Source organism: Sinohyriopsis cumingii, chromosome 6 (assembly GCF_028554795.1).
Source record: "Sinohyriopsis cumingii isolate HCF-2022 chromosome 6, ASM2855479v2, whole genome shotgun sequence".
NCBI lineage: Eukaryota > Metazoa > Mollusca > Bivalvia > Unionida > Unionidae > Sinohyriopsis > Sinohyriopsis cumingii.
Window position 1 is genome coordinate 64,807,974 of NC_142966.1, and position 20,943 is coordinate 64,828,916.

The window sequence follows — 20,943 nt, forward strand, 5'->3', positions numbered from 1 at the left end:
AGTCTCTTGATTCATCTGACGAAGACAAAGGTGAGTCGACCTGTTCTTCTCCTGGTCCATCAGCATGCAGTGATCCAGATTTTCACTGTGGTGCATCATCAACCCCACACAGAATAACACAGGAAGAACTAAATGACCTGATTCGTGATTTGGACTTATCAAAGAACAAGGCAGAATTGCTAGGATCAAGACTCCAACAATGGAATCTTCTAGAAGAAGATGTCACAATTACTGCATATCGAAAGCGCCACCAGCAATTGGAGCCTTTCTTCAGAAAGGAAAGTAATCTGATATTCTGTTCCGATATTGAGGGCCTCATGAATGCTTTAAAAATCACTCATGACCCACAAGAATGGAGACTATTTGTGGACTCTTCGAAACTGAGTCTCAAGGCTGTGCTTTTGCACAATGGAAACATTCTTCCATCTATTCCAGTAGCGTATGCTGTCCACATGAAAGAGACATACGATAACTTAAGGCAGCTACTGAATTCCATTGAGTATAACAAGTACAGCTGGCACCTCTGTGGTGATTTGAAGGTAGTTGCCCTTTTAATGGGACTGCAGCAAGGATATACAAAATACATGTGTTTCTTATGCGAGTGGGATAGCCGAGCAAGGGAAATGCACTACATGAGGAAGGAATGGACTCACAGGCAGAATGTAGCCATTGGAGAGAAGAATATCCAACACCCAGCTCTGGTTGAGGCTCAGAAAATCTTGCTACCACCCCTTCACATCAAACTAGGTTTGATGAAGAACTTCGTGAAAGCTATTGACCGGACTTTGCCAGCATTCCGATACCTGCATGAAAAATTCCCTCGACTCAGCGAAGCAAAGATTAAAGAGGGAGTTTTTGTGGGTCCTCAGATTCGAGAGCTTTTCAAAGATGACCGGTTCAACAACTTGCTGGAAGGTGACGCGAAACAAGCATGGAATGCTTTTCGCCTAGTTTCTACAAACTTCCTCGGAAATGTTAGGGCAGAAAACTATAAGGAACTAGTAGAAGACATGTTGATGAAGTATAAGAAACTTGGCTGCAATATGTCTCTAAAGATTCACTTCCTTCATTCCCATTTGGATTTCTTTCCTAGCAACTGTGGTATTGTTAGTGATGAACACGGCGAACGTTTTCATCAAGATATCGCAACAATGGAACAAAGATACCAGGGAAAATGGTCCACTACAATGCTGGCTGACTACTGCTGGACACTCCTCAGAGATGCTCCCGAACAGCTGTACAAGAGACAGGCGAAGAAATCTAAGATGTAGTCAATGACTTGATTTTTTATAGGTAGGCTATTACAGTTGACCTTTTACTATTGGAATGCATTTCGTTATGTAAACATTAATTTCTTGCAGATTACAAAAAAACTAGAACCAATTTTGCAATTTGACTGTCATATTCGTGTTCAGCACATAAAAATTGATAAGAATTGACTAATTTTATTTCAGTAACATGACTTTTGTAAAAATTTGTTGTCCAGTGTTATTTGTTGATTTTGGTACACTTGTTTTTTTTTTTCGCATCTTTCTGTTACATTATTTAAGACGCAGAATCGTAACAAATGTTTCTGTGACATAACTGCAAAGGCCCTGAATCTAGATGAAACTAAAATCATTATTGTCAGACTAGCGAGAGATTTCAATTAAAATGACTATCAAATTTTTCAAAGAAAGAGAAATCGAATGTTTGACTTATAATAAATGTATGGATTTATTTTATGCTACAAAACTGGTTTGGACACAAGCTAAGCAGATACTATTAGCTGAGGGAAAGAAAGCGACTACATGGATAATGAATTATCAAAAACGATTATATTGTTTTAATGTTTGACAAACGTGATTATGTGATGAAACCGATTGCTTTCTATGCTTAGAAAGGCAGGAAAATGAATTCGCTAGAGATGTTGAGTGTTCAATATAATTGTTTTCAGGCAGTGTTTAGGGGTTCATAAATATACTAATAATTCATTTGTGTTAGGAGAGAACGGAATATATCCATTCTTTACCTCGTACGATATTTCAAATGCTCGCTGAAAGTTTTAAAAAACCTTTAATTCACTATTCAGGCCAATTATTTTAAACTTTGAAAGAACTACAGGAAGATAACCGGGTTTACTGATTTACTAAAATAAAAGAAGTGTTAGTTTCTTCGGATTTGTGTATGCCTTGTTAAAGTATGAATCGAAACAAAAACGTTTGGCACTATTTTCGTATTTAGCTGAGGATTGGTTTTTCCAAATGTGGCTATTATGCGTTATGAATCAGAAACATCCTGTTTTGATGACGTTCAATCTTTACTCCTCAAACTGTTGCATTTCTATAACGTTTATCATTCACGCTCATCTTAGGTTATGATAATAGTTGTGCCTTGATAATGATTGAAATATAACCAACCCACACTTTATTTTGGACATGAAATTCAGACCATACTAACAATATGAACTGCGGTATACGCTGTTACTTTGAATTTAGAACAATTTGGATTTCTTGCCCCGATTTTATCAACATTAATGAGTAAGGTATATGTATTATATAAGACAGGTTCCCATTAAATGGCTTTCACTCATATTGCTCTCTTACAAGGACCGCTTCATTTATCCTCGTTAAGTTATTTTTTTTTCTTTTTGTCAGTGATTGTCGAGGATAATACTAAAGATGTCTTCGTTTATCATTCAACATCCAAAAAATATTTCCCGGCTTGTTTGACAAATATGAATGACTCATTGGCGAAACGGATTTGCCTCCTCTCCGGAAAAGGGTGTGTATTACATGATGGATGCTCACGATGGATTATGTCTCAAAAATATTGTTTGTGTCAAATAATGTGCCATCACATTGGTAAACGTTATCGACTAAATGCATCATTCCTGAATTTACTTATTTTTCTGAATAATTTGCCTCTTTGTATTGATTTTCAACTCGCTATCAAGATATGGATTTGCAATTTTATCATTAAGACTGTTATACTTGATTACAAATTTATCAAACAGTTGATTGTAATGACTAAATATGCATGTTACGTGCAGTGTTTCGACATTATAAAAATTGTGCTCATTTGTTTGTACTATTCCCTTATTTTTATTAGTGTTTGAAGAAACAAGACATCACCTATTTTTTGTATGTTAATATATGATACTAAATCTTAGCTGCGAGAAATTCCTAGGTATTATTGACCAGAAAATCCATTAAAGTTAATTGAAATATCAATATTTTTATACTTTACATACTTGTAAGAATGTTGCAATTTTAAGAAAAAATAAAATATTGCATTTAATGAACACATGAATTATGTCCACCCTTACAGTACCATCCACTGGTACAAATGATCTTTAGTAGTGCAATGTAATAGGAATTGTTGAATCATAATTTGATCTAAGCCACATAACTCTTATGTTATTGGCACCTTTAATGCAAATATCTTTCTAGACAGTTCTATCACATTATTTTCATGTAATTGCTTTCTTTTTGCAGAGGTATATCATCGTTTTGGCCTGGAAAAAGAACCGAAGAAGGGCTGATATTTATCCCTGATTCATCAGTAGCTAACGCAGTCATTCCTGGGTATAGCTTATCAATGTAAGTTTTACTGAAGAAATATCAAATGATGTTATATTTGCTCAAAAAATGTGAATGTACATCTAGGGTAATGGGGAAAAAAACCAAGACAAAAATTATACTTTCATTTAATGTGCAATTAGTGACTTTGCTCATTATGATAACATATAAATCAGTTTGTATAAGGTAAATTAAATGTCAGATAGGTTGCATTAGAATATTTAACAAATATACTGCATAATGTGCAAAGCAGAAAGAACAACCTCAAATACATTGTATTTATACAGTCAAAGACATCGTCTGAGGAAAAATGGAAGACTAGCTGAGTTAATTTTCTCCCGGATCCGGCAGTGAAAAAAGACCTATTAAGATATATATAATCGTGCGCCAAATTGTTTTCATCACCGGCACAAACCTCCTATTTGTACAGTATCGTAACGGCTGGTTGCAAAAATGATGCCGTGGACACTAATATGTAAAGCACGTTACACTTTAGAAGGCGTGGCACTCACTCACTACTTGCATTTAGTTTAGTCTCGATTTCCAACCATTTATAAGTCCTTAATGTTATCTATTTAAGCTCTGGTCTATATATTGGCTCTCATGCATTTAACTCGTATCTGATATGTCCTAGTAAGTTATTTCGTGAGATGTCTTCTGCGCCATGTAACAGCATATTGGCTTGTAGTGTCTGGCATGCTATACAACATCTTATTAGATTTCTGATATGATAATAGTAGTACATCAAATAACTCTGAATTTGTATTATTTGTATGAGTAACCGAAAAATAATAAAATAAGCGTATCTATTTTATCTTAAAATATACATTTAATACAAAGATTCTAACCGAAATATTTACATATTTGAATATTACCTTCTCTGGAGAAGTTCGTGTCTTGTTGAAGTTGTCCAGATTCATTATTCTTGAATATTTCAGGGCATTGATTTATCGTGATAGTGGCTCATAATATCATCAATGTTCTTTTTTGCCTTAATTTCAAATAGGTTCTGTTTTTTTTTTCTCTTATTGCTGTTTTCATTACGAATTTTGCGGAACATGTGAATGGAAATTAACACGAAAATATTATATTTTGCACGTGGGTATTATTATTTAATTTTAATTCTTCGTTCCAAAAATATTCCTTACAAAATTATTTCTTTATCATGGATCATTTATTTATCCATTAGAGACCTTTCTCGAACATTGCATGTATTGTACGTCCCTCGAGTTAAAATAAGACCACGCTGTCATTAACTAGTTTTGTTCATGTGAATGGCTGATCAGGTAGGTTTGTGTTCTGAACTGCCAGTGGCAATCTTGACAGGTGATGTCACAGTTCTGATATTTCAGCATTTGTTATGCTGATTTCCACTTGAGGCAGGAGAACAATTGCCTCCTGGCTGACATATGCCTGTTGATTGAGGATGCCTTTGAAGTGTTTTGCCTATCTTTGAAGTATCTTTTCTTATCCGTGAGAAGTGTGGCGCAGTAGGCGTTAAGTATTCAGATTAACTTCAAAGCAGCATATAACTTTCTCCAAGACATTCATAAATCTCATCGGCATTATTGCTCAGCCACAAGTCTTGTAATTCTGAGTTTGCATTGGATGTTGTTGAATACTGCCTTCTTTGATGATGAGATGCTGTCTTCTAAGCAGGCCTTCTTTAGCCCACGTTTCTCATTCCTAAGATTCGGTACGTCATCATTGTTCTCATCAAACCAGTCTTGACGTTTCAATGTGGTGGGACTAAGGGCTTTGTATGCAGTTAGGTACACAGTCTTTAAAGGACGCCTAGTTTTACTCGAAATTCGTCGATTGTGTCCAGTTGGTTACAATGTTCTTTGACAAATGCCTATTTTACATTCTCCTATTGCATTTTGGCAACATTAAGCCTTTAGGACATTTATTGCCTTGTCGTCGCATGCTTGGCTGAATCCATATAATGAGTTTGGATATTTTGAGAGTGTGGTCAGTCCAGAATTCGACCTTGCATGCTTCGTCACTCGGACATCATATCTGTCTCTTCTGCTGACGATGCTTTAGTCAATAAGATACCAGTGCTTCTAGAGCACGTGGTTCCCAAATGTTTTGCTGCGGCTTGGCAGGCGGAAGACTGTATTGGTAATTAGGAGGTCGTATTTAATGCATTTGCTCATTATGAGGAGTCCATTGTTGTTGTATTTTTAAAACTATTTTCGGAAATGACGCCTGACGCCTTTGTAGTTTGTCATTGACGTCCTCCGGGAGGTTTATAAGTTTGCTAACTTGCTGCGATGTGATGGCAAAGCCAGCACCAGCTTCACCTCGCTCCTCTGTCCTTGGGACACTCCAGAAAGAGTGTATCCGGCTCATCCTTCGGTGAGTTACCCTTCCCCTGCTAGGTAAGTTGTATTCATTCAGTGCTGCTATTTAGATGTTGAATTTGACCAGTTCTCTACAAACGTAGACCCGTTCTTCTCTCCTTATTGTCTGCGGTGTACTGTTCATTAGTAAACGTACGTTGCAGGCACCGATGGTAAGTATCGGTACCTTTGTCTTCCTCCATGGTTTATGCCTACTAAGGTGGGATTCCCGTCATGCGTGCTATGCTAACCAGGGTTAAGGTGAAGTAGGCGATGTTGAGAGCACCTTTTGCAGCGCCCCTTCTTTATGCTACGCAGGTGAGCAATGTCATGCAAAAAGGGTTCGTTCAGTCACGCCAGGCGCTGCCGAGTTCCACTGCTGCTTCAGTCTCATGCAAACTACCCCATGCCATGAGCCGCCTGTAAGAAGGTTCGCAGCTACCAACCCCAGCGTATCCACACCTGTGCTCTACCGCTCGCCCATTGCCACATGACTTGAAGGAAACTTATGGTGAAGGAGGAGAGGTCGATTTAATGAGGGAAAGTTGCGCCGAATTACTGTCTCTCTCAATGTCTCTTTCTCTCTGTGTCTCTCGTCCAGGCCTGTCTCAATTCAGTGGCATGACAATGTCTAGACGCCTGAGACAGGTCAGGAATCAGTAGTTGATCGTAGGTTCCTACTGCACCTGAAGTGATGCCCTACGCTGTCAACACCACTCTTGCCATCTGCCTTCATAGCCAAGGGATGAACATAATCCACTTGAAAAGATTTACCAGAGGAAGGCAAGTGTGGCTGTCCACTCAGGTTCAACATCCACAGGTATAACTGTTTACTGTTACTTTCAGTAGTAAGCGATCTATGACCTGACCTACTTCACGTAACGACATACATTCATACCCCTAATCTGAATGTAGCTCCTATATTTGACACCTTTAAATTCTTTGTGTCATAGATTTTATTCATAGTGAGAATATTTTTAATTCGATTGAAAATGAATATCATTTTCGTTAAGTATGACCTTTGTACTATAACGTGCTTGTGAACTCACTTCAAAAATACTTCTGGAATAACCATCCATGAACAAGTGCATTGAATTCTTAACTTTTTGTATTAAGAAAATTATATGTTCACTAGATAAATTTGTTTGTGACGCGCTTAAAAAAAGATGTCTTTATCTCTTGAGTTATTTATTATAACCGTTATGTATATTTGTCCTTCCCCTGCTTTCCAGCTTTTGACCATTACCGTTTTGAGTTTCTTTTTTAAAATTGTTCATATGTCATTTCATACCATTTTATTTTTGATGAACCCATGATTGTTGTATATTTTAATATGAAACTAATTGGTGTACAGAAGGATTGTCTGATTTCTGCTGAACAAATGGATATGTAGGAAAGGATTAATAAAAAAAAGTAATTTGGTGAGACTGTCTAGAATTTTATTCAAATACTTGTGGTGCATTTATTTAAGATATGCATACGACCACTGCTGCTACTACTACTACTACTACTACTAATAATAATAATAATACTATAAATTGACCATCCAGATCATTTTTATCATTTCTCTTTTCATGACTGCAGGCAAATATAACTACTGATATTGTTTTAACCCTGAGGATTTTTGCTGGGTCTTGTGGTCATTATATATTTTAATCAGTTGCAGGGGCGGCTAGGAAGGAAAATGATTGCACCTGAAACGTTATTTTATATGTTCCGAAACTTGTATTCGGAGAATTACTTTTATACCACTAGAGGTAGTCTCCCAAGACAAATGGTCTCTCACTTAAAGTCATGTGACGTTAACATAGATCATGTGTTCATTGATGTTGTTTTTTTAATGACAGTTGGTCTTCCAAAACGGTTGTAAATCTAAACTGTATGATATTACTGTTATTATCATTTAACCAAATATCTCCAAGTTGAATTTTGCCAAGGGAAATTATAAATAGACAACTCAAACCTGAGATGACTTTTGCTAAGGAGAATTCAAACTGGACAGCTCAAGTTGAAATTTTGTTAGAGGAATTCTAATTGTTCTACACAAACTGAATTTTTATACGAGGAATTATAATTGAACAGCTCACATTTGTGTTGAATTTTACTGAGGTGAGTTCTAATTGGACAATTCAAACACCATTTTGCTAAAGTGAATTATAATTGAACAATGTGGACCTGGGAAGGATGGGATGAGAATAACCAGTTTCACCTTCGCTAGAGAATCAAAAATCTCAGTCGATTGAAACTCATTCAATAATAAGGGCATACTACGACCAGGAGGAAAGTGTTAGATAGAATAGTCAGTGACATAATTGTAAAGGTAATTTAATTGTAATATGAAATTAAAATAAAATATAACAAATAATAAATATTACAGCTGAATGGATATGATTCGTGATGTATTCACTAAATTTTGAGCTGACTTATACAAATTTTCAGTAATATTATTTTATGTATGGTTTTATTTCAGAAAATCATGTCGCCGTACTAAATTAAAATGTGGGCTTCTGGGTAAGCGAATACTTTGTTAAAAGAACGGTAATGGTTAATTTATTCAACCTGTTTTTAATAAAGCTATATTGTTTCATGTCGTTTAAAACACGGTTGCAATTACGTTTATTATTTTCCTAACAAGTTAACATTTATAAGAATATAGGTGAATAAAGGGATTTTTTTGATAAAGGTAGTCGACGATAGTTTTTTCTTTCAAAATCTCTCAAAACGTTATGTTTGGTGAATTGACTGTTACTTCGGATATGTTGGAAATGAATTACTGTGTTTAAGATATATTTAATATCTTGCTAATTTGTACTTATCTAACAACTTCAGTCCTGGCAAAATAATAAATACAAACAATAACGCCCCTACTGCTTTCTCAACATAGATGGACTACATGATTATGCTATTCAGTTACTATGTGTAACCACTCATAGTGCAATCAACGTTTAATAAACTGTTGAAATGCAAGGATCTAAACTAGTCACTTTCGTACCGATTTCGCACAAAAACTTTAATAATCTGCTCAGCAACTTGCAATTATTTGTTGATATTTCTGCTTAATGATAGTAAAATAGAGAGTTACTAAACCAATTATTGTTGTAAGACATTGGAGTGACTTTATCAGCTGCATAGAGGGATGGAACGTTCAAATTGTTTTGTTAGCATTCAAGAGATGAATAAGTGTAATAGCATTTTAGTTTAGTAGGTGATTTATGCAATCATTTTAAAGTCACCCCCCCCCCCGAGAATTGCAGTTAAGATAATAATGTTTACAAAACGTTGTCTTGGGCATGTAATGGGACAAAATATTTCAGCAGAACAGCAAATCGTCAACTCAGGTTTTAATATTTGTGTCATTTTATAAGTTCAAGAGTACAAATATGGCACAGAAACTGGGACATATGTGTGTGTGTGTGCGTGTGTCCGAGTATATCTAAATATGTGCAAGTGACTTTTTCAAGATAACATGTAAATATTTTGAAGACCAAATGGCATATGGGTCGTTTTGGACTAAATTCTTTATCTTATGTAAATTATTGTTTATTATTATTATTATTATTATTATTATTATTAATATTATTATTATTATTATTATCTTCGTATTATGAAATCAACTAAACAATCAGTATATGTTTGATGAATGAAAACTAAATTATACGTGAACAACGTGTGACGTTTAATTTACTGTTGTTTCATACTGCGTTTATTTTCTTCTTCTACTTCATGTATAATTTAGTTATAAATTTATTTGTGTATATCTCGCAGAATGTGGTACCAGACCTGCGATGGACGTCCTTTTGCCAAGGTTATATCATGGCCGAGAGGCTATTTGGGGTCAGTTTCCGTGGCAAATCGCTTTGTATAATCATTACAAGTTTTCTTGTGGGGGATCCATTATTCATCCGAACTGGGTTCTCACTGCTGCACACTGTGTTGAGTAAGTAAAATATATGTTCATGATTATTGTGAAATTAGTCTAAATATACGAGGTGACATGAATGCAACGTATATAACAAGATTGCATTGTTCTTCAGAGATAGTTAATTCCAATACTTAATGCTTGGTAGAAGATATGTGGTGCGTTCATAAAACAGATAGCTCATTTATCATACATAGGGGAGTCTTAACATAATGTAACACTCACTGCATTAAATAAAACATTCATGTATTGTGCAGCGATTGACTAGATTACATAGCAACACATTCACACAATGTAATTAAGTAGGCACTGCTGTAACGCATCAAACATTTCTAATTGGTTCAGAAGCAATATAATTATTGTTAAATAAAGAAACAACCATTTTTGATGGCACAGATTGAATCGTCATTATATTCCATTTTATTGGGATAATTTCTTGCAAGGCTATATTTGTATATAATCATGCATTTAAATTTCAAAGCTACCATAAATGAGACATGTCAGTGTCATAGCCGTCATAGGTTTTCATCTCAGAAAACAAAGCCCAGATGTTATAAAACATTCAGATGCTAAGCCTAAGGCTCAAGTCCAAAAGTATGTTTTATGACTGATAATGGTTGACTTAAGACTGGTTATGTTTGACGCATAATTGGTTATAATTGAATGATGATTGAGTATAACTGACTCTTGCATGTATATAAGTCAATGAGAACTCAGAATTTTGAGTAGAGTAGCAGTTTTTGTAACGGCATGATTTTGTGGCTTTGAATAAACGTAATTGTGAAAATGTATATGCTTTACTATGATGGGATATATAGAGTTCACGGTAGAGACCCTGTTAAAAAGATCATTCGTACACGGAGAAACTAATAACTAAATAAAGTAATGAAGACAAACAAAAGAAGAGAAAAACAAAATAACAAACAATAACACTTAATAATCAATACATGAGCTGTTTTCAGAGACCATTTGCCGATATTTATCAGATTCTCTATCGCACTTATGATTAAGATACCTATTTTTGAGTTAACTATTTATTCATGACACATGATGGATTATTCTGCAATCACTCAAAGCGACATACTAATATTAGGAAGTAATTATACAATATTTATTGAAATAATGCCGAATGAAAATAATTATAATATGAGGAAGATGACATATTCAAAGTGTCCTTTCTCTTTCTCGCACTAAGAGGTACGTTACATATGATCGTGAAGATTAAAATGAATCCTTTCGAGCACTAAAGATCGTTATTATTATAATACAGAAATAAATATTCTTACATAATGCCCGATTCGTCGGTTGATCTTGACGAGATTCACTAATAAAACTGCAAAATTGTATTTTAAAGTAGATAAATGCAGGTATAAATGACTAGCCCATGCAAATAAAAGCTTAAATTTGTTTCAGTGAATACGACTATAGTATAAAGCTGGGTACAGTTGATCTAGACAGCACATCTCAAGGACTCACAAAGCAGGTTTCAAGAAAATATGTCCACCAGTCATATCATAAAGGAAAACTATTTAATGATATTGCCCTTTTGTACTTCTCGACGCCAATTGTGATGACTGATTACATCAGACCAGTGTGCTTGCCCTCCAGTAAATTCTACCAGGAGTTACTGAATCAAGGAAGAGATACAGAGTGCTTTATAAGCGGATGGGGTGAAACGGAACAGAGGATCTTTCGTGGTGAAGTATTGTCTGAATTTCTATTTTCTAACAAGTAATATTTATATTCGCATTTAAAGCCAATAAAAATGATTTACTCGCGCCAAATTATATATTACTTGACATGGTTAACATTTATAGTAGTTCATCTTGTTTTGGAGCGTATAGAAGATTCATATGTCCCTTGAAATATACATTTACGCAAGAAAACATGAGTGAGGCTTTGGGCTCTTTAGGTAATAAAATTCACGTGCAGCATTATAACCCGTTTTCGTGCATAGAGAAAACAGAATGCAAATATTATGCTTTCTCTATTTAAATTAATTCCATGATCTAGGAAATAAAGGTCTGGATCACTGGAACCGATACAACATCTTTTCAAAACAACATTCGTCTTGTTTTGTGGTAGCTGAACAATCAAGTATAGAGGGCACAAGTTTGATTTATTTATTCTAGATTGAGGTATGTGAGTACAACGCGCTTTATCTGGATAACATACTTTATGTTGCCTAATAACTAAATTAGCTACAGTATATATTGAAACGTTTTGTTGCCTATATTTAAGGCATTGGTACGTTAAACATATTATATATTATAATGTTAGCAACAGACCCCATTATTATATCTAAGATTTTATCTTTTAAACATTTCGCAACTTCGAGAATGAAATTTTACATTAGGTAATAGTTTGTTGTAGAAAATGCTAATTGTGACCTGAGGTCAAGTAGAGGATTATGTAAGACTTGTTTATTTAGATATTACTCATTCGTGCTGTAAGATCTCAGAATGAGTTGGATTAGTGTTGCATCCAGTATTTCATTTGGGCTGGAATTTATTTATTGAAATTATTTAATTCAAGTTATTCTTCTCTGGAAATGCACAGTGCTCAAAAATAATATTCGTGAAATGGAGACTTGGATTTTTAGAGAAATTCAGTTAAGGATATAATCTTACATTGAATTAGCATTATCCAAAAAAAGACTGTTAGCATGACACCACCACACGAGCGAACACAGGCACATAAACACTTCCAGTGTTGAGTTTATTCCGAACCTTAATTATTAAGACTTGTGTTAGAAATTCTATGATTATTGAGGATTTAAATCGCAATAACAAAATTGTTTTTTACATTTTTCACTTTGTATTTGAATTTTGTAAATCTTGTTGGTTTTCTATTTCATACTTTAAGACCATATATATATATATATATATATATATATATATATATATATATATATATATATATATATATATATATATATATATATATATATATATATATATATATATATATATAAGCAAAATGAAAAGAAAAGATAGTATGTAAGATTTAGCATGCTAATTGCATATAATTTACCATGTGACTATGGAGCTTGTCATTATTCCTTGGAATCAGATAGCTTGTCTCTTATAAAATAGGGTTTAGATACCAACTTTGTGTAATTGCGTGTTCTAGATTTACAATATGAAATTATCATTTATATGTAAAATATGTAGATCACTTTAACTGAAAATCTTCCTTAAATAAATATATAATTATTGTTAACGTATTTAATAAATGGTAATTTCATAATTGGCAGTTTATGAAATAGATATATGTAAGATATAGTAGATAAGGCTAAAAACTTTATATTAGCATAGTATGTCAAATATTGACACAATTGATCAAACGCATTCGTAACTTTGTGTTACTTATAATATGTAAAATCCTGAAAAATTCTGCCTTACGATTAGCCGTTTTGTATGAAAGTTCCATGGTCCTTTACTTTCTTATTTTTCAATAACGGCTTAGTGATAAGCTTTTAAGCAGAGGGTGAAGATTTGTTTATTTCCGTCATTAATATTAAAAGACACCAGTATTTTGGCACATCAGATGACGCAATTTAAATCAGTCCATATATCAGAATGGATTAATTGTCCCTACACTACACACTATTTATAACGATTCGCATATTCAACAATATATAATATTAGTGAATGCTGTTTGATGTGCTATCAGCTTTAACCCACTAACCCTTAGGCATTTTTAACACCCTACGTCTTTTTTTCTTCCTGACATGTACTCGTGTGTATTTTTAAACTTAGACCATAATTCCATGATCTATCTGTAGACGACTAAATGATGTGGACCGCACAAATGTGCGTTTGAAGATTTTTATTTCCTCACTATTGTGCTAAAACTACTTCGTTTTTAATTGAGTGTGGCCTCTTTCCATCTAATAATATTGGTCTTCATTGCTATCCCAAAGGAGCAATAATTCAAATCAAATATAAACTTTCTTTTCTTTTCTACAACAATAGGAGGCGTGACATTTTATATCATTATAGCATACAACATTTTCGTGACATTTAATGTGGTGTTCTTTCTGCTTGTTTTATTCGATATGCGCCATTTGTCTTCAGCCGGAAACATAAAAAAAGATCTGATCTCTGTCAAAGTGTGTTAATTATATAAATGTGGTTGTGCGCAACATACAAATATATTCTATATGTTAAAATATAAATCGTATTACAATGGTTTATAGAAACATCGCGGAAGTAAATACTTGTGAATTAGTACTATTATTTGCTTTTTATAGTCAACACCGATAGGCAAATACAGTGAAATAATGAACAGAGAGACATTGAGTCTGAGGTATTGCAAAGTTACAGAGATGTGAAGGGCTGTATTTTCAATCTTCTTGAAGCTCCAATGCAGCTGTCTGTCACAAATTTCACAGTTCGTCCAATCTAATAAAAGTTTGAAAGGAATGAAATGATTTGTTTTTTAAAAAAACTATCGAACATTAACAGTTCTTTGAAATAAGTATGATGTTAGGTTAAACGACGTTCAAATATTCAGTTTAGAATTAAGAAGTACCACCTACTAATTCAGTTGTCAAAGTCGCTTGTAATTCCGTTCGTTTTCGGGAGTGCCCCAAAGGTAGTGACGTCATGCATTCGACAGTTTCCCCTAGTGACTAATCTAATAACAACAACATTCGCATATGGCAAATAAACTGATTAGAGAAGGAAGGAGGACAGGTAGTCCCTCTTTTTAAGCGCATTTAAGAATTTTTAAATTGCATACGTTTGTACATAAATACAATATGCTTGACTTTTTTCCTTTATTTCGTATACAATTTAGTAATTTGGAACAAAGTAAGCTAGAATAATATCACATAAGGATTTCCTGCTGTATCGAACATAGACTGGTGTTAGCTTCCTCTGTTGACGCTATCAAATCTTATGTTCCAGTTCGAATGAAATCGGTTGACCCATAAATGTTGCCGATCAAAATCCGTTTAAATCGTTTACATACATACATACATACATACATACATACATACATAAACGTTATCAGATCAAATGACATGGCTCATAACGTGATGAATCGTCGATCTAGTTCTAAAGGCACCCAACGCTGTTTAGTACCAATATATTTCAGCATTCCGTATTATTCATGTGATTTGGTTCGTACGAATTTTTGCACGTAATGTCGGCATGTGTTGCCTTAAAGCAAAAAACATTGCATGGAACTTAAAAATTCAATTTGAATTTTGGTGAAAAAAATGTTCATTGTAATAATAATCGTGTTAAAATTATCCATATATTCAATTATTTATATTTGTAGTGGAAAATATAAGAACGCTTTTGGCTACTAACGTGAGGCTTATTGCTTATGAGAAATGCAAACAAATACACACATGGGGTATTCAAAATACAGTGGTGTGTGTAGATAATTCAAACTTTGGACAACCAGCATGTTTTGTAAGTATAACAAGTTTTAGTCTAGCGTCGATTTTTTTTTTATAATAAAAGTACAAATACATATTTTTGTTTCTTTGTAGGGAAAATTAATACATTAATTTCATGATCTGAATAAAGCTTGAAATCGAACATACCTTTTATTAAAAAGTACTTATCATAATATAAATAGAAATGCATTAAAAACCAAGAGAGATATAATTAATTAAAATAATCTTGCATTAAGGAAACAAAACTGAACTTAGTTCGAATAAAAATTTATAATTTGTTATTATCAAGCTTACATGCAAGCAAGGTTCTTCAACGCATATATGTATATTTTTCTTTTAAATTTTCCTTTGTAATTGATTCAGAAGTATACTGAGTGAGTAAATCTTTTTTGAAAATTTATCACAAAATTCTGATATGTTATTAACCTTACTATATATTATCTTCCATTATATATATATATATATATATATATATATATATATATATATATATATATATATATATATATATATATATATATATATATATATATATATATACATATGAGTGTGTGTGTGTGTCTGTTTGTGTGTGTGTTTGCGTGTGTGCATGCAGATGGCCACTGCAAAGGTTATGTCGCTTCCATTTTTAAACAAACTCATTATTTTATCAGGGAGATTCAGGTGGGCCATTAGTTTGCAGACACAGACGTGGACAATTTCAACTGCTTGGTATTACCAGTTTTGGTTCAAACGGAACCTGCTCCGTAGAAAAACCGGCTGCCTATCAACTAGTCCATCATCACTTGGACTGGATAAGGAGTGTCACAGGTATCAGTCAATCAGTTAATTAGACAGTCAATCAATCGACATATACATTGAAAGTATTTGACCATATTCTTTATACAATGTTCTCTTAATAGTTCATTTCTATGTGATTCTCTGAATAAATTGCCTAAGGCTGAACCGCGTTTCTTTCTTTCGTCTTTTACATTTTTTTCTTTTAACAAGTAGAATGATTGTTTTTGTCATATAAAAAAGGAGCTTTAAACTCTGCAAACTCATGAATGAGATCATTTGATATATAGGAATATTAAAACGGAACATGTTTTACTGAACACACTGGAACTTCAAATTTCCGGAAAGGTCAAAGCACATTGTTTTATTCTTATAATCGGTTTCGCGTTTTGCGAAAAAAAAAGCTCTTCGCTAAGACCAAGCAATGGTTTTATTTTATTCGACGAATATATGGCTGATAATTAAGTGTTACAACGTAAAAAGGAATGCCTTTCTTTATGAATCGTTTGACAAACTCACCCAGCGTACGTATGAATGTGCAAAACATCAACACTAAATCTGTCGGTGTATGATCACTTTGAAGATCGTCGATATTTATATGTTTAAAAAATCGAGTAAATCCCTGTAGAACCCCTTTAGTTGAGGTTTAACTGTATAATTACGTCTCTGTATTTTATTGTGTTGTTATTTTGTTCCTTTTGAAATACACTTTATGTCATCAAATATTTAATTTTAAATTTGTCAATATAGGACATCTACTGCCATGACCGAATATCATATCTTGAAATTTCTGCAAATGAATTAGGCACAGTGTTGTACACTTACCAAAATGAATTAATCAACACTTTAACAGACTTCATGAACCACTTGAAAAATAAACCAAAAGTGTATTAAAATGTGTTATAAATTTGTAAATATAGAATCCTAATTCATATGATTGAACATCATGTATTAAAATTTACCAATGGCGGATTAGGGGTGGGGCTGTGGAAGGATAGAATACCGACACCCCACACATTAAACATGATTGCGATGCACCCGCTATATTTCTAAAGTACGTTTTTGTTCCATTTTTATGGTTAAAAGTATTCCCTGGAAACGTATGAAGTGCTGGAGCTTCTACGGGCTTCGCATTCTTGGCATCCGCTGTCGGTTTTGTCCTTCAGATTCGTCGACTACTCGATTAACCCCACCCCATCCATCCAACCCCATCTATTTATTCAAGTCAGTCTGGATGCCGTTTTGTAGATGTATAAAAATTGACCATTTTGATTATTTTCATACACCTAAAGCGAGTTATGCCTTTATTACCTAAACTGAATTTGACAAATTTGGACCTTCGAAGAAAATAAATAAATTCGTCTTTACCTGATGTCATGTGTTTGTTGTTTTTACAGGAATGAGTTTTACTGACTCCGAAAGCTAACGATTAAAGGAAGTCCAGAACGGGGGAAGAAATATCATCCGACCAGTTTATACAGTAATAAACATAAATATAGAATTTTTCGATGATCCTTTGTGAAAATTGGAATATTGAATTTTTCTGATAAAATGATCACCTGTACATAGCTACTGTTGCAACGAATCCAAAACCATTGAAAACCTTGTATGTTTGTATGCATTTTCTAGCTCCACTTTCACTAAATATTGCCTTGTTTGATCTATTCCTAACAATCCATTATCTAGCGTAAGGAAAATAAACACAGCAGTTCCCTGCGGTTCGGTATTTGAACCTTTGTTACTCTTGGTTTATGAAATGATACTGATGAATCAAAGAATTCTCGTCTTTCACAGCTGACTCATATTTACAATATTCATCAACGGGTATTGTCGACATTTAAACAATGTTTAACCACGATTTTAAAAACATCCACTGATTTGTCAAAACAGTGGTTTATTACACTGGATGCTAGAAAAACGGAAGTATTCTTGTTTTTGGAGGTAGTCAAATGTACGATAAGATAACATAATAATTCTTTATTTCAGACTACAAAGTCCATACCTCTAAATTAAAATATAATTATAAAGTAAAAACATTGTCAACATAAAAGAACATATGTATCATACGTACAACTATACAGACACATCTACAACAATTAATTGTGCCATGCATTGTTAAGAATGAAATAAAGTGGCGCATTTAAAGAGTAATTTGTTCCATCTACTAATAATATGAGAATTTAAATGAATGTCACAGTTCCAAAGAGATTTCAATATACAGTTCTTACTGTTAGATATTCTTGTCATCATTGAGAAAACATACTTTCTCATTACTTCATCAACACTGAATACATTATAATTGACAAACATGTTGGAGGCACTGTTCCACCTAGTATGATCTAATATACTAGCACGTAAACTAATTTTAGACAGCAAAAGCCTACATTTTCTTAATTCTCATACATACCTTCGTTTGAGTATTTAAAAAAGATTTTAATTGGAAAAAACACTGAAGATGCAGTGAAAGAGCGAAGAAAAAGCTTTTATTTCAAGAGAGCTGTTCAAGCTTTGGAAAACAATTTTTTACTAAATTGTACCAGACCATAATAAAACTCTTATTGGAATCTGTCAGTATTGTTTTGGGGCCCTGAGTGGACGAGTGGTCTAAAGCGCTAACCGTTACGGATCACTGCCATCTCACCTCTCTCTGCGTGGGTTCGAGTCTCGAGCTCGGCTAATGTGGGTATGTGAGAAAGCTTGCCTATAGCTTCTCGTGTGTAGGTGGGTCTTTCCGGGGTTTTCCCGGGTTCTTCCTCCACCATTAATACTGGCCGCCATGTATAGCCTGACTTGTGCTGCAAAATGGCCTTAAACCCTATCACAACAACAACAACAGTATTGTTTTAATTTTGATTTATTATTTAGAGAATGTCCGAAACTATCGAAAGAGCAAAATCAAACTATTGGTTTTTGGCAGTAGAAAATACATCAAAACGTATTAAATTTTTCTATATCAATAATAAGTGAATCTTTTTCTTGTATCTCTGACATTGGATATAGATTCTTGTATCCTTTACATTCTTTTCTCTTTCTCTGTATTGTTTTGTCGTTGTAGTCACTGTAATGTGTATTTATCAAATTATTGTTATAAAAATGCCAATTATTTTAAACATGCTGCATTACAAAGTATTCTTTGCATGCAAAAGGTGATAATAATTTGCTAAAACTTTCAAGACAATCGCGACTGCATTATTTGCAATAAAAATGTTTAATCTATCATTCTCAATATGTCATGAATGCTCATATTGCAATGCGAACAATGCACACATACTTAGGATATTCTGCAACTTCACCTAAATATATGGTGTGCGAGAAAAAGAATATTTCCCTATGTAAAATGAGGATACGGAATGATAACCATCTGAGAATCAGTATCGTATCAGGACTTCGGCATGCCTCGATCCTGCAACGAATCGGCACCTTCGGATTATCTTTAGCTTCCATAACCTTCCCACATAGATCCATTGAAAAATCTTTATTTTAAACATGCACTTGAATACCAACTGATCACGTGAAGCAGGTAGGCATATACAAATACACTCAAAGAAACAACACAAACATGCAAGAATATATATATATATATATATATATATATATATATATATATATATATATATATATATATATATATATATATATATATATATATATATATATATATATACATCAGTCACAGTATAATATCAAGGACAAACAAGTGTACTTTAATTAAACCAGGAAGTATAGATAGGTACGGGAAAATATATTAATGAGTGTTTAGTACAGATATATAGATTTCAGAAATTTATGTAAAGCTGTACCCATTTAGGAATATATACAAACGACGAGATATGTGCTATATGCGGTGGTCCACATGCTGTAAGAGATATGAAGGCGCTAGACAACGAAGCAATGAGGCATTTTAATAAAATTATTTGTAAAATGTGAGCAAAAAGAACATTTAGAACGTCGGTTGACTTATATAAAGTTAAAGTTTGTGATGAACACAGCATTATATATAGTATTATTTATTTGAACTCAGCTTAGAAATGTAGATTCAGTTATATAGATCTTGTCATGAACACATGATCTAGTCTATTATCACATGTTTGAATGAGCTTATTAAACAAAAGATAATATTCCAAATCAAATATGACCGGGGACGGATGGACTACTGACAAGTATGGCCATTTTACCAATTCCTGCTCATGAAACTTTGTCTAAATAACAGACGGTTCCGACTAAGCTTGCTATTATTTGTACCCAAAGTGCAACAAGTTTCTTCTCTAACCCCTTTTTCGCCCTTGATCAGCAGCACGAACTACCAACCTTCTTTGCTGGAACCAGTCTACTATCTTCTGCCAATGGAGAAACTAAATGATTTTACCAACAGGTCGTAGGGTGTATCAATAAGTTCTCCTACGATGTGACCCCAAAGGATGTGCTTTCACGTTACATCAGAGAAGAGCTGGTACTATTTCGTAGTTGCCGTAATGGCTAGCCCTAGGTCTCATTCTTGCACATCTGCTACTAGAGGGCACCAAGGAAGGTCAACCGATGTTGTCCGCGCCTTTACTGCTAAGATGGTCCGGCTGCCATCTTTGAGTTTGACTAGCGCAGAGTCCCAGAGGTGGTCGAATTTTCCCTGCCTGCTTTTACTGAGGGGAGGCAACAAGCACTGACCTCAATATATTTCTATCGAGGCATGATTTTGTCACGGGCTTGGTTCTATTTTATGCAGATTGGCGGGGAATAGACAGTACGATCATTGAAGAGCTTATACCACACACAATTGTGCCTCTCAAGGCAACCATGGTATTTTGTGAGATGCACATCTGTGATAGCAATGAAGTCGTAACTACAACAAGAAGTATGTAACAAACCTTGTCTACTGACTTGCCGACAGACACTGTAATAAAACAACTTGGGATTATCTCTACAAAGACAAGA

At 33.9% G+C, this 20,943-nt stretch overlaps 1 protein-coding gene across 3 annotated transcripts in view; it reads left to right on the forward strand.

The window, feature by feature from the left end:
- Nucleotides 1-19,231, forward strand: part of LOC149797099 (enteropeptidase-like) — a 77,301-nt gene extending 58,070 nt beyond the window's left edge. For 2 of the 3 annotated variants that reach the window (XM_089961771.1, XM_089961772.1), the window contains 8 exons: nt 2,637-2,763; nt 3,477-3,581; nt 8,376-8,416; nt 9,671-9,842; nt 11,238-11,521; nt 15,114-15,250; nt 15,891-16,047; nt 17,412-19,231. In XM_089961771.1, coding sequence (XP_089817897.1) covers nt 2,637-2,763; nt 3,477-3,581; nt 8,376-8,416; nt 9,671-9,842; nt 11,238-11,521; nt 15,114-15,250; nt 15,891-16,047; nt 17,412-17,440 — 1,052 coding nt within the window. In that variant the 3' untranslated portion in view covers nt 17,441-19,231. The remainder of the gene's footprint in view (nt 1-2,636; nt 2,764-3,476; nt 3,582-8,375; nt 8,417-9,670; nt 9,843-11,237; nt 11,522-15,113; nt 15,251-15,890; nt 16,048-17,411) is intronic. The other variant, XM_089961774.1, reaches the window with a different exon arrangement.
- Nucleotides 19,232-20,943: the final 1,712 nt, after the last annotated feature.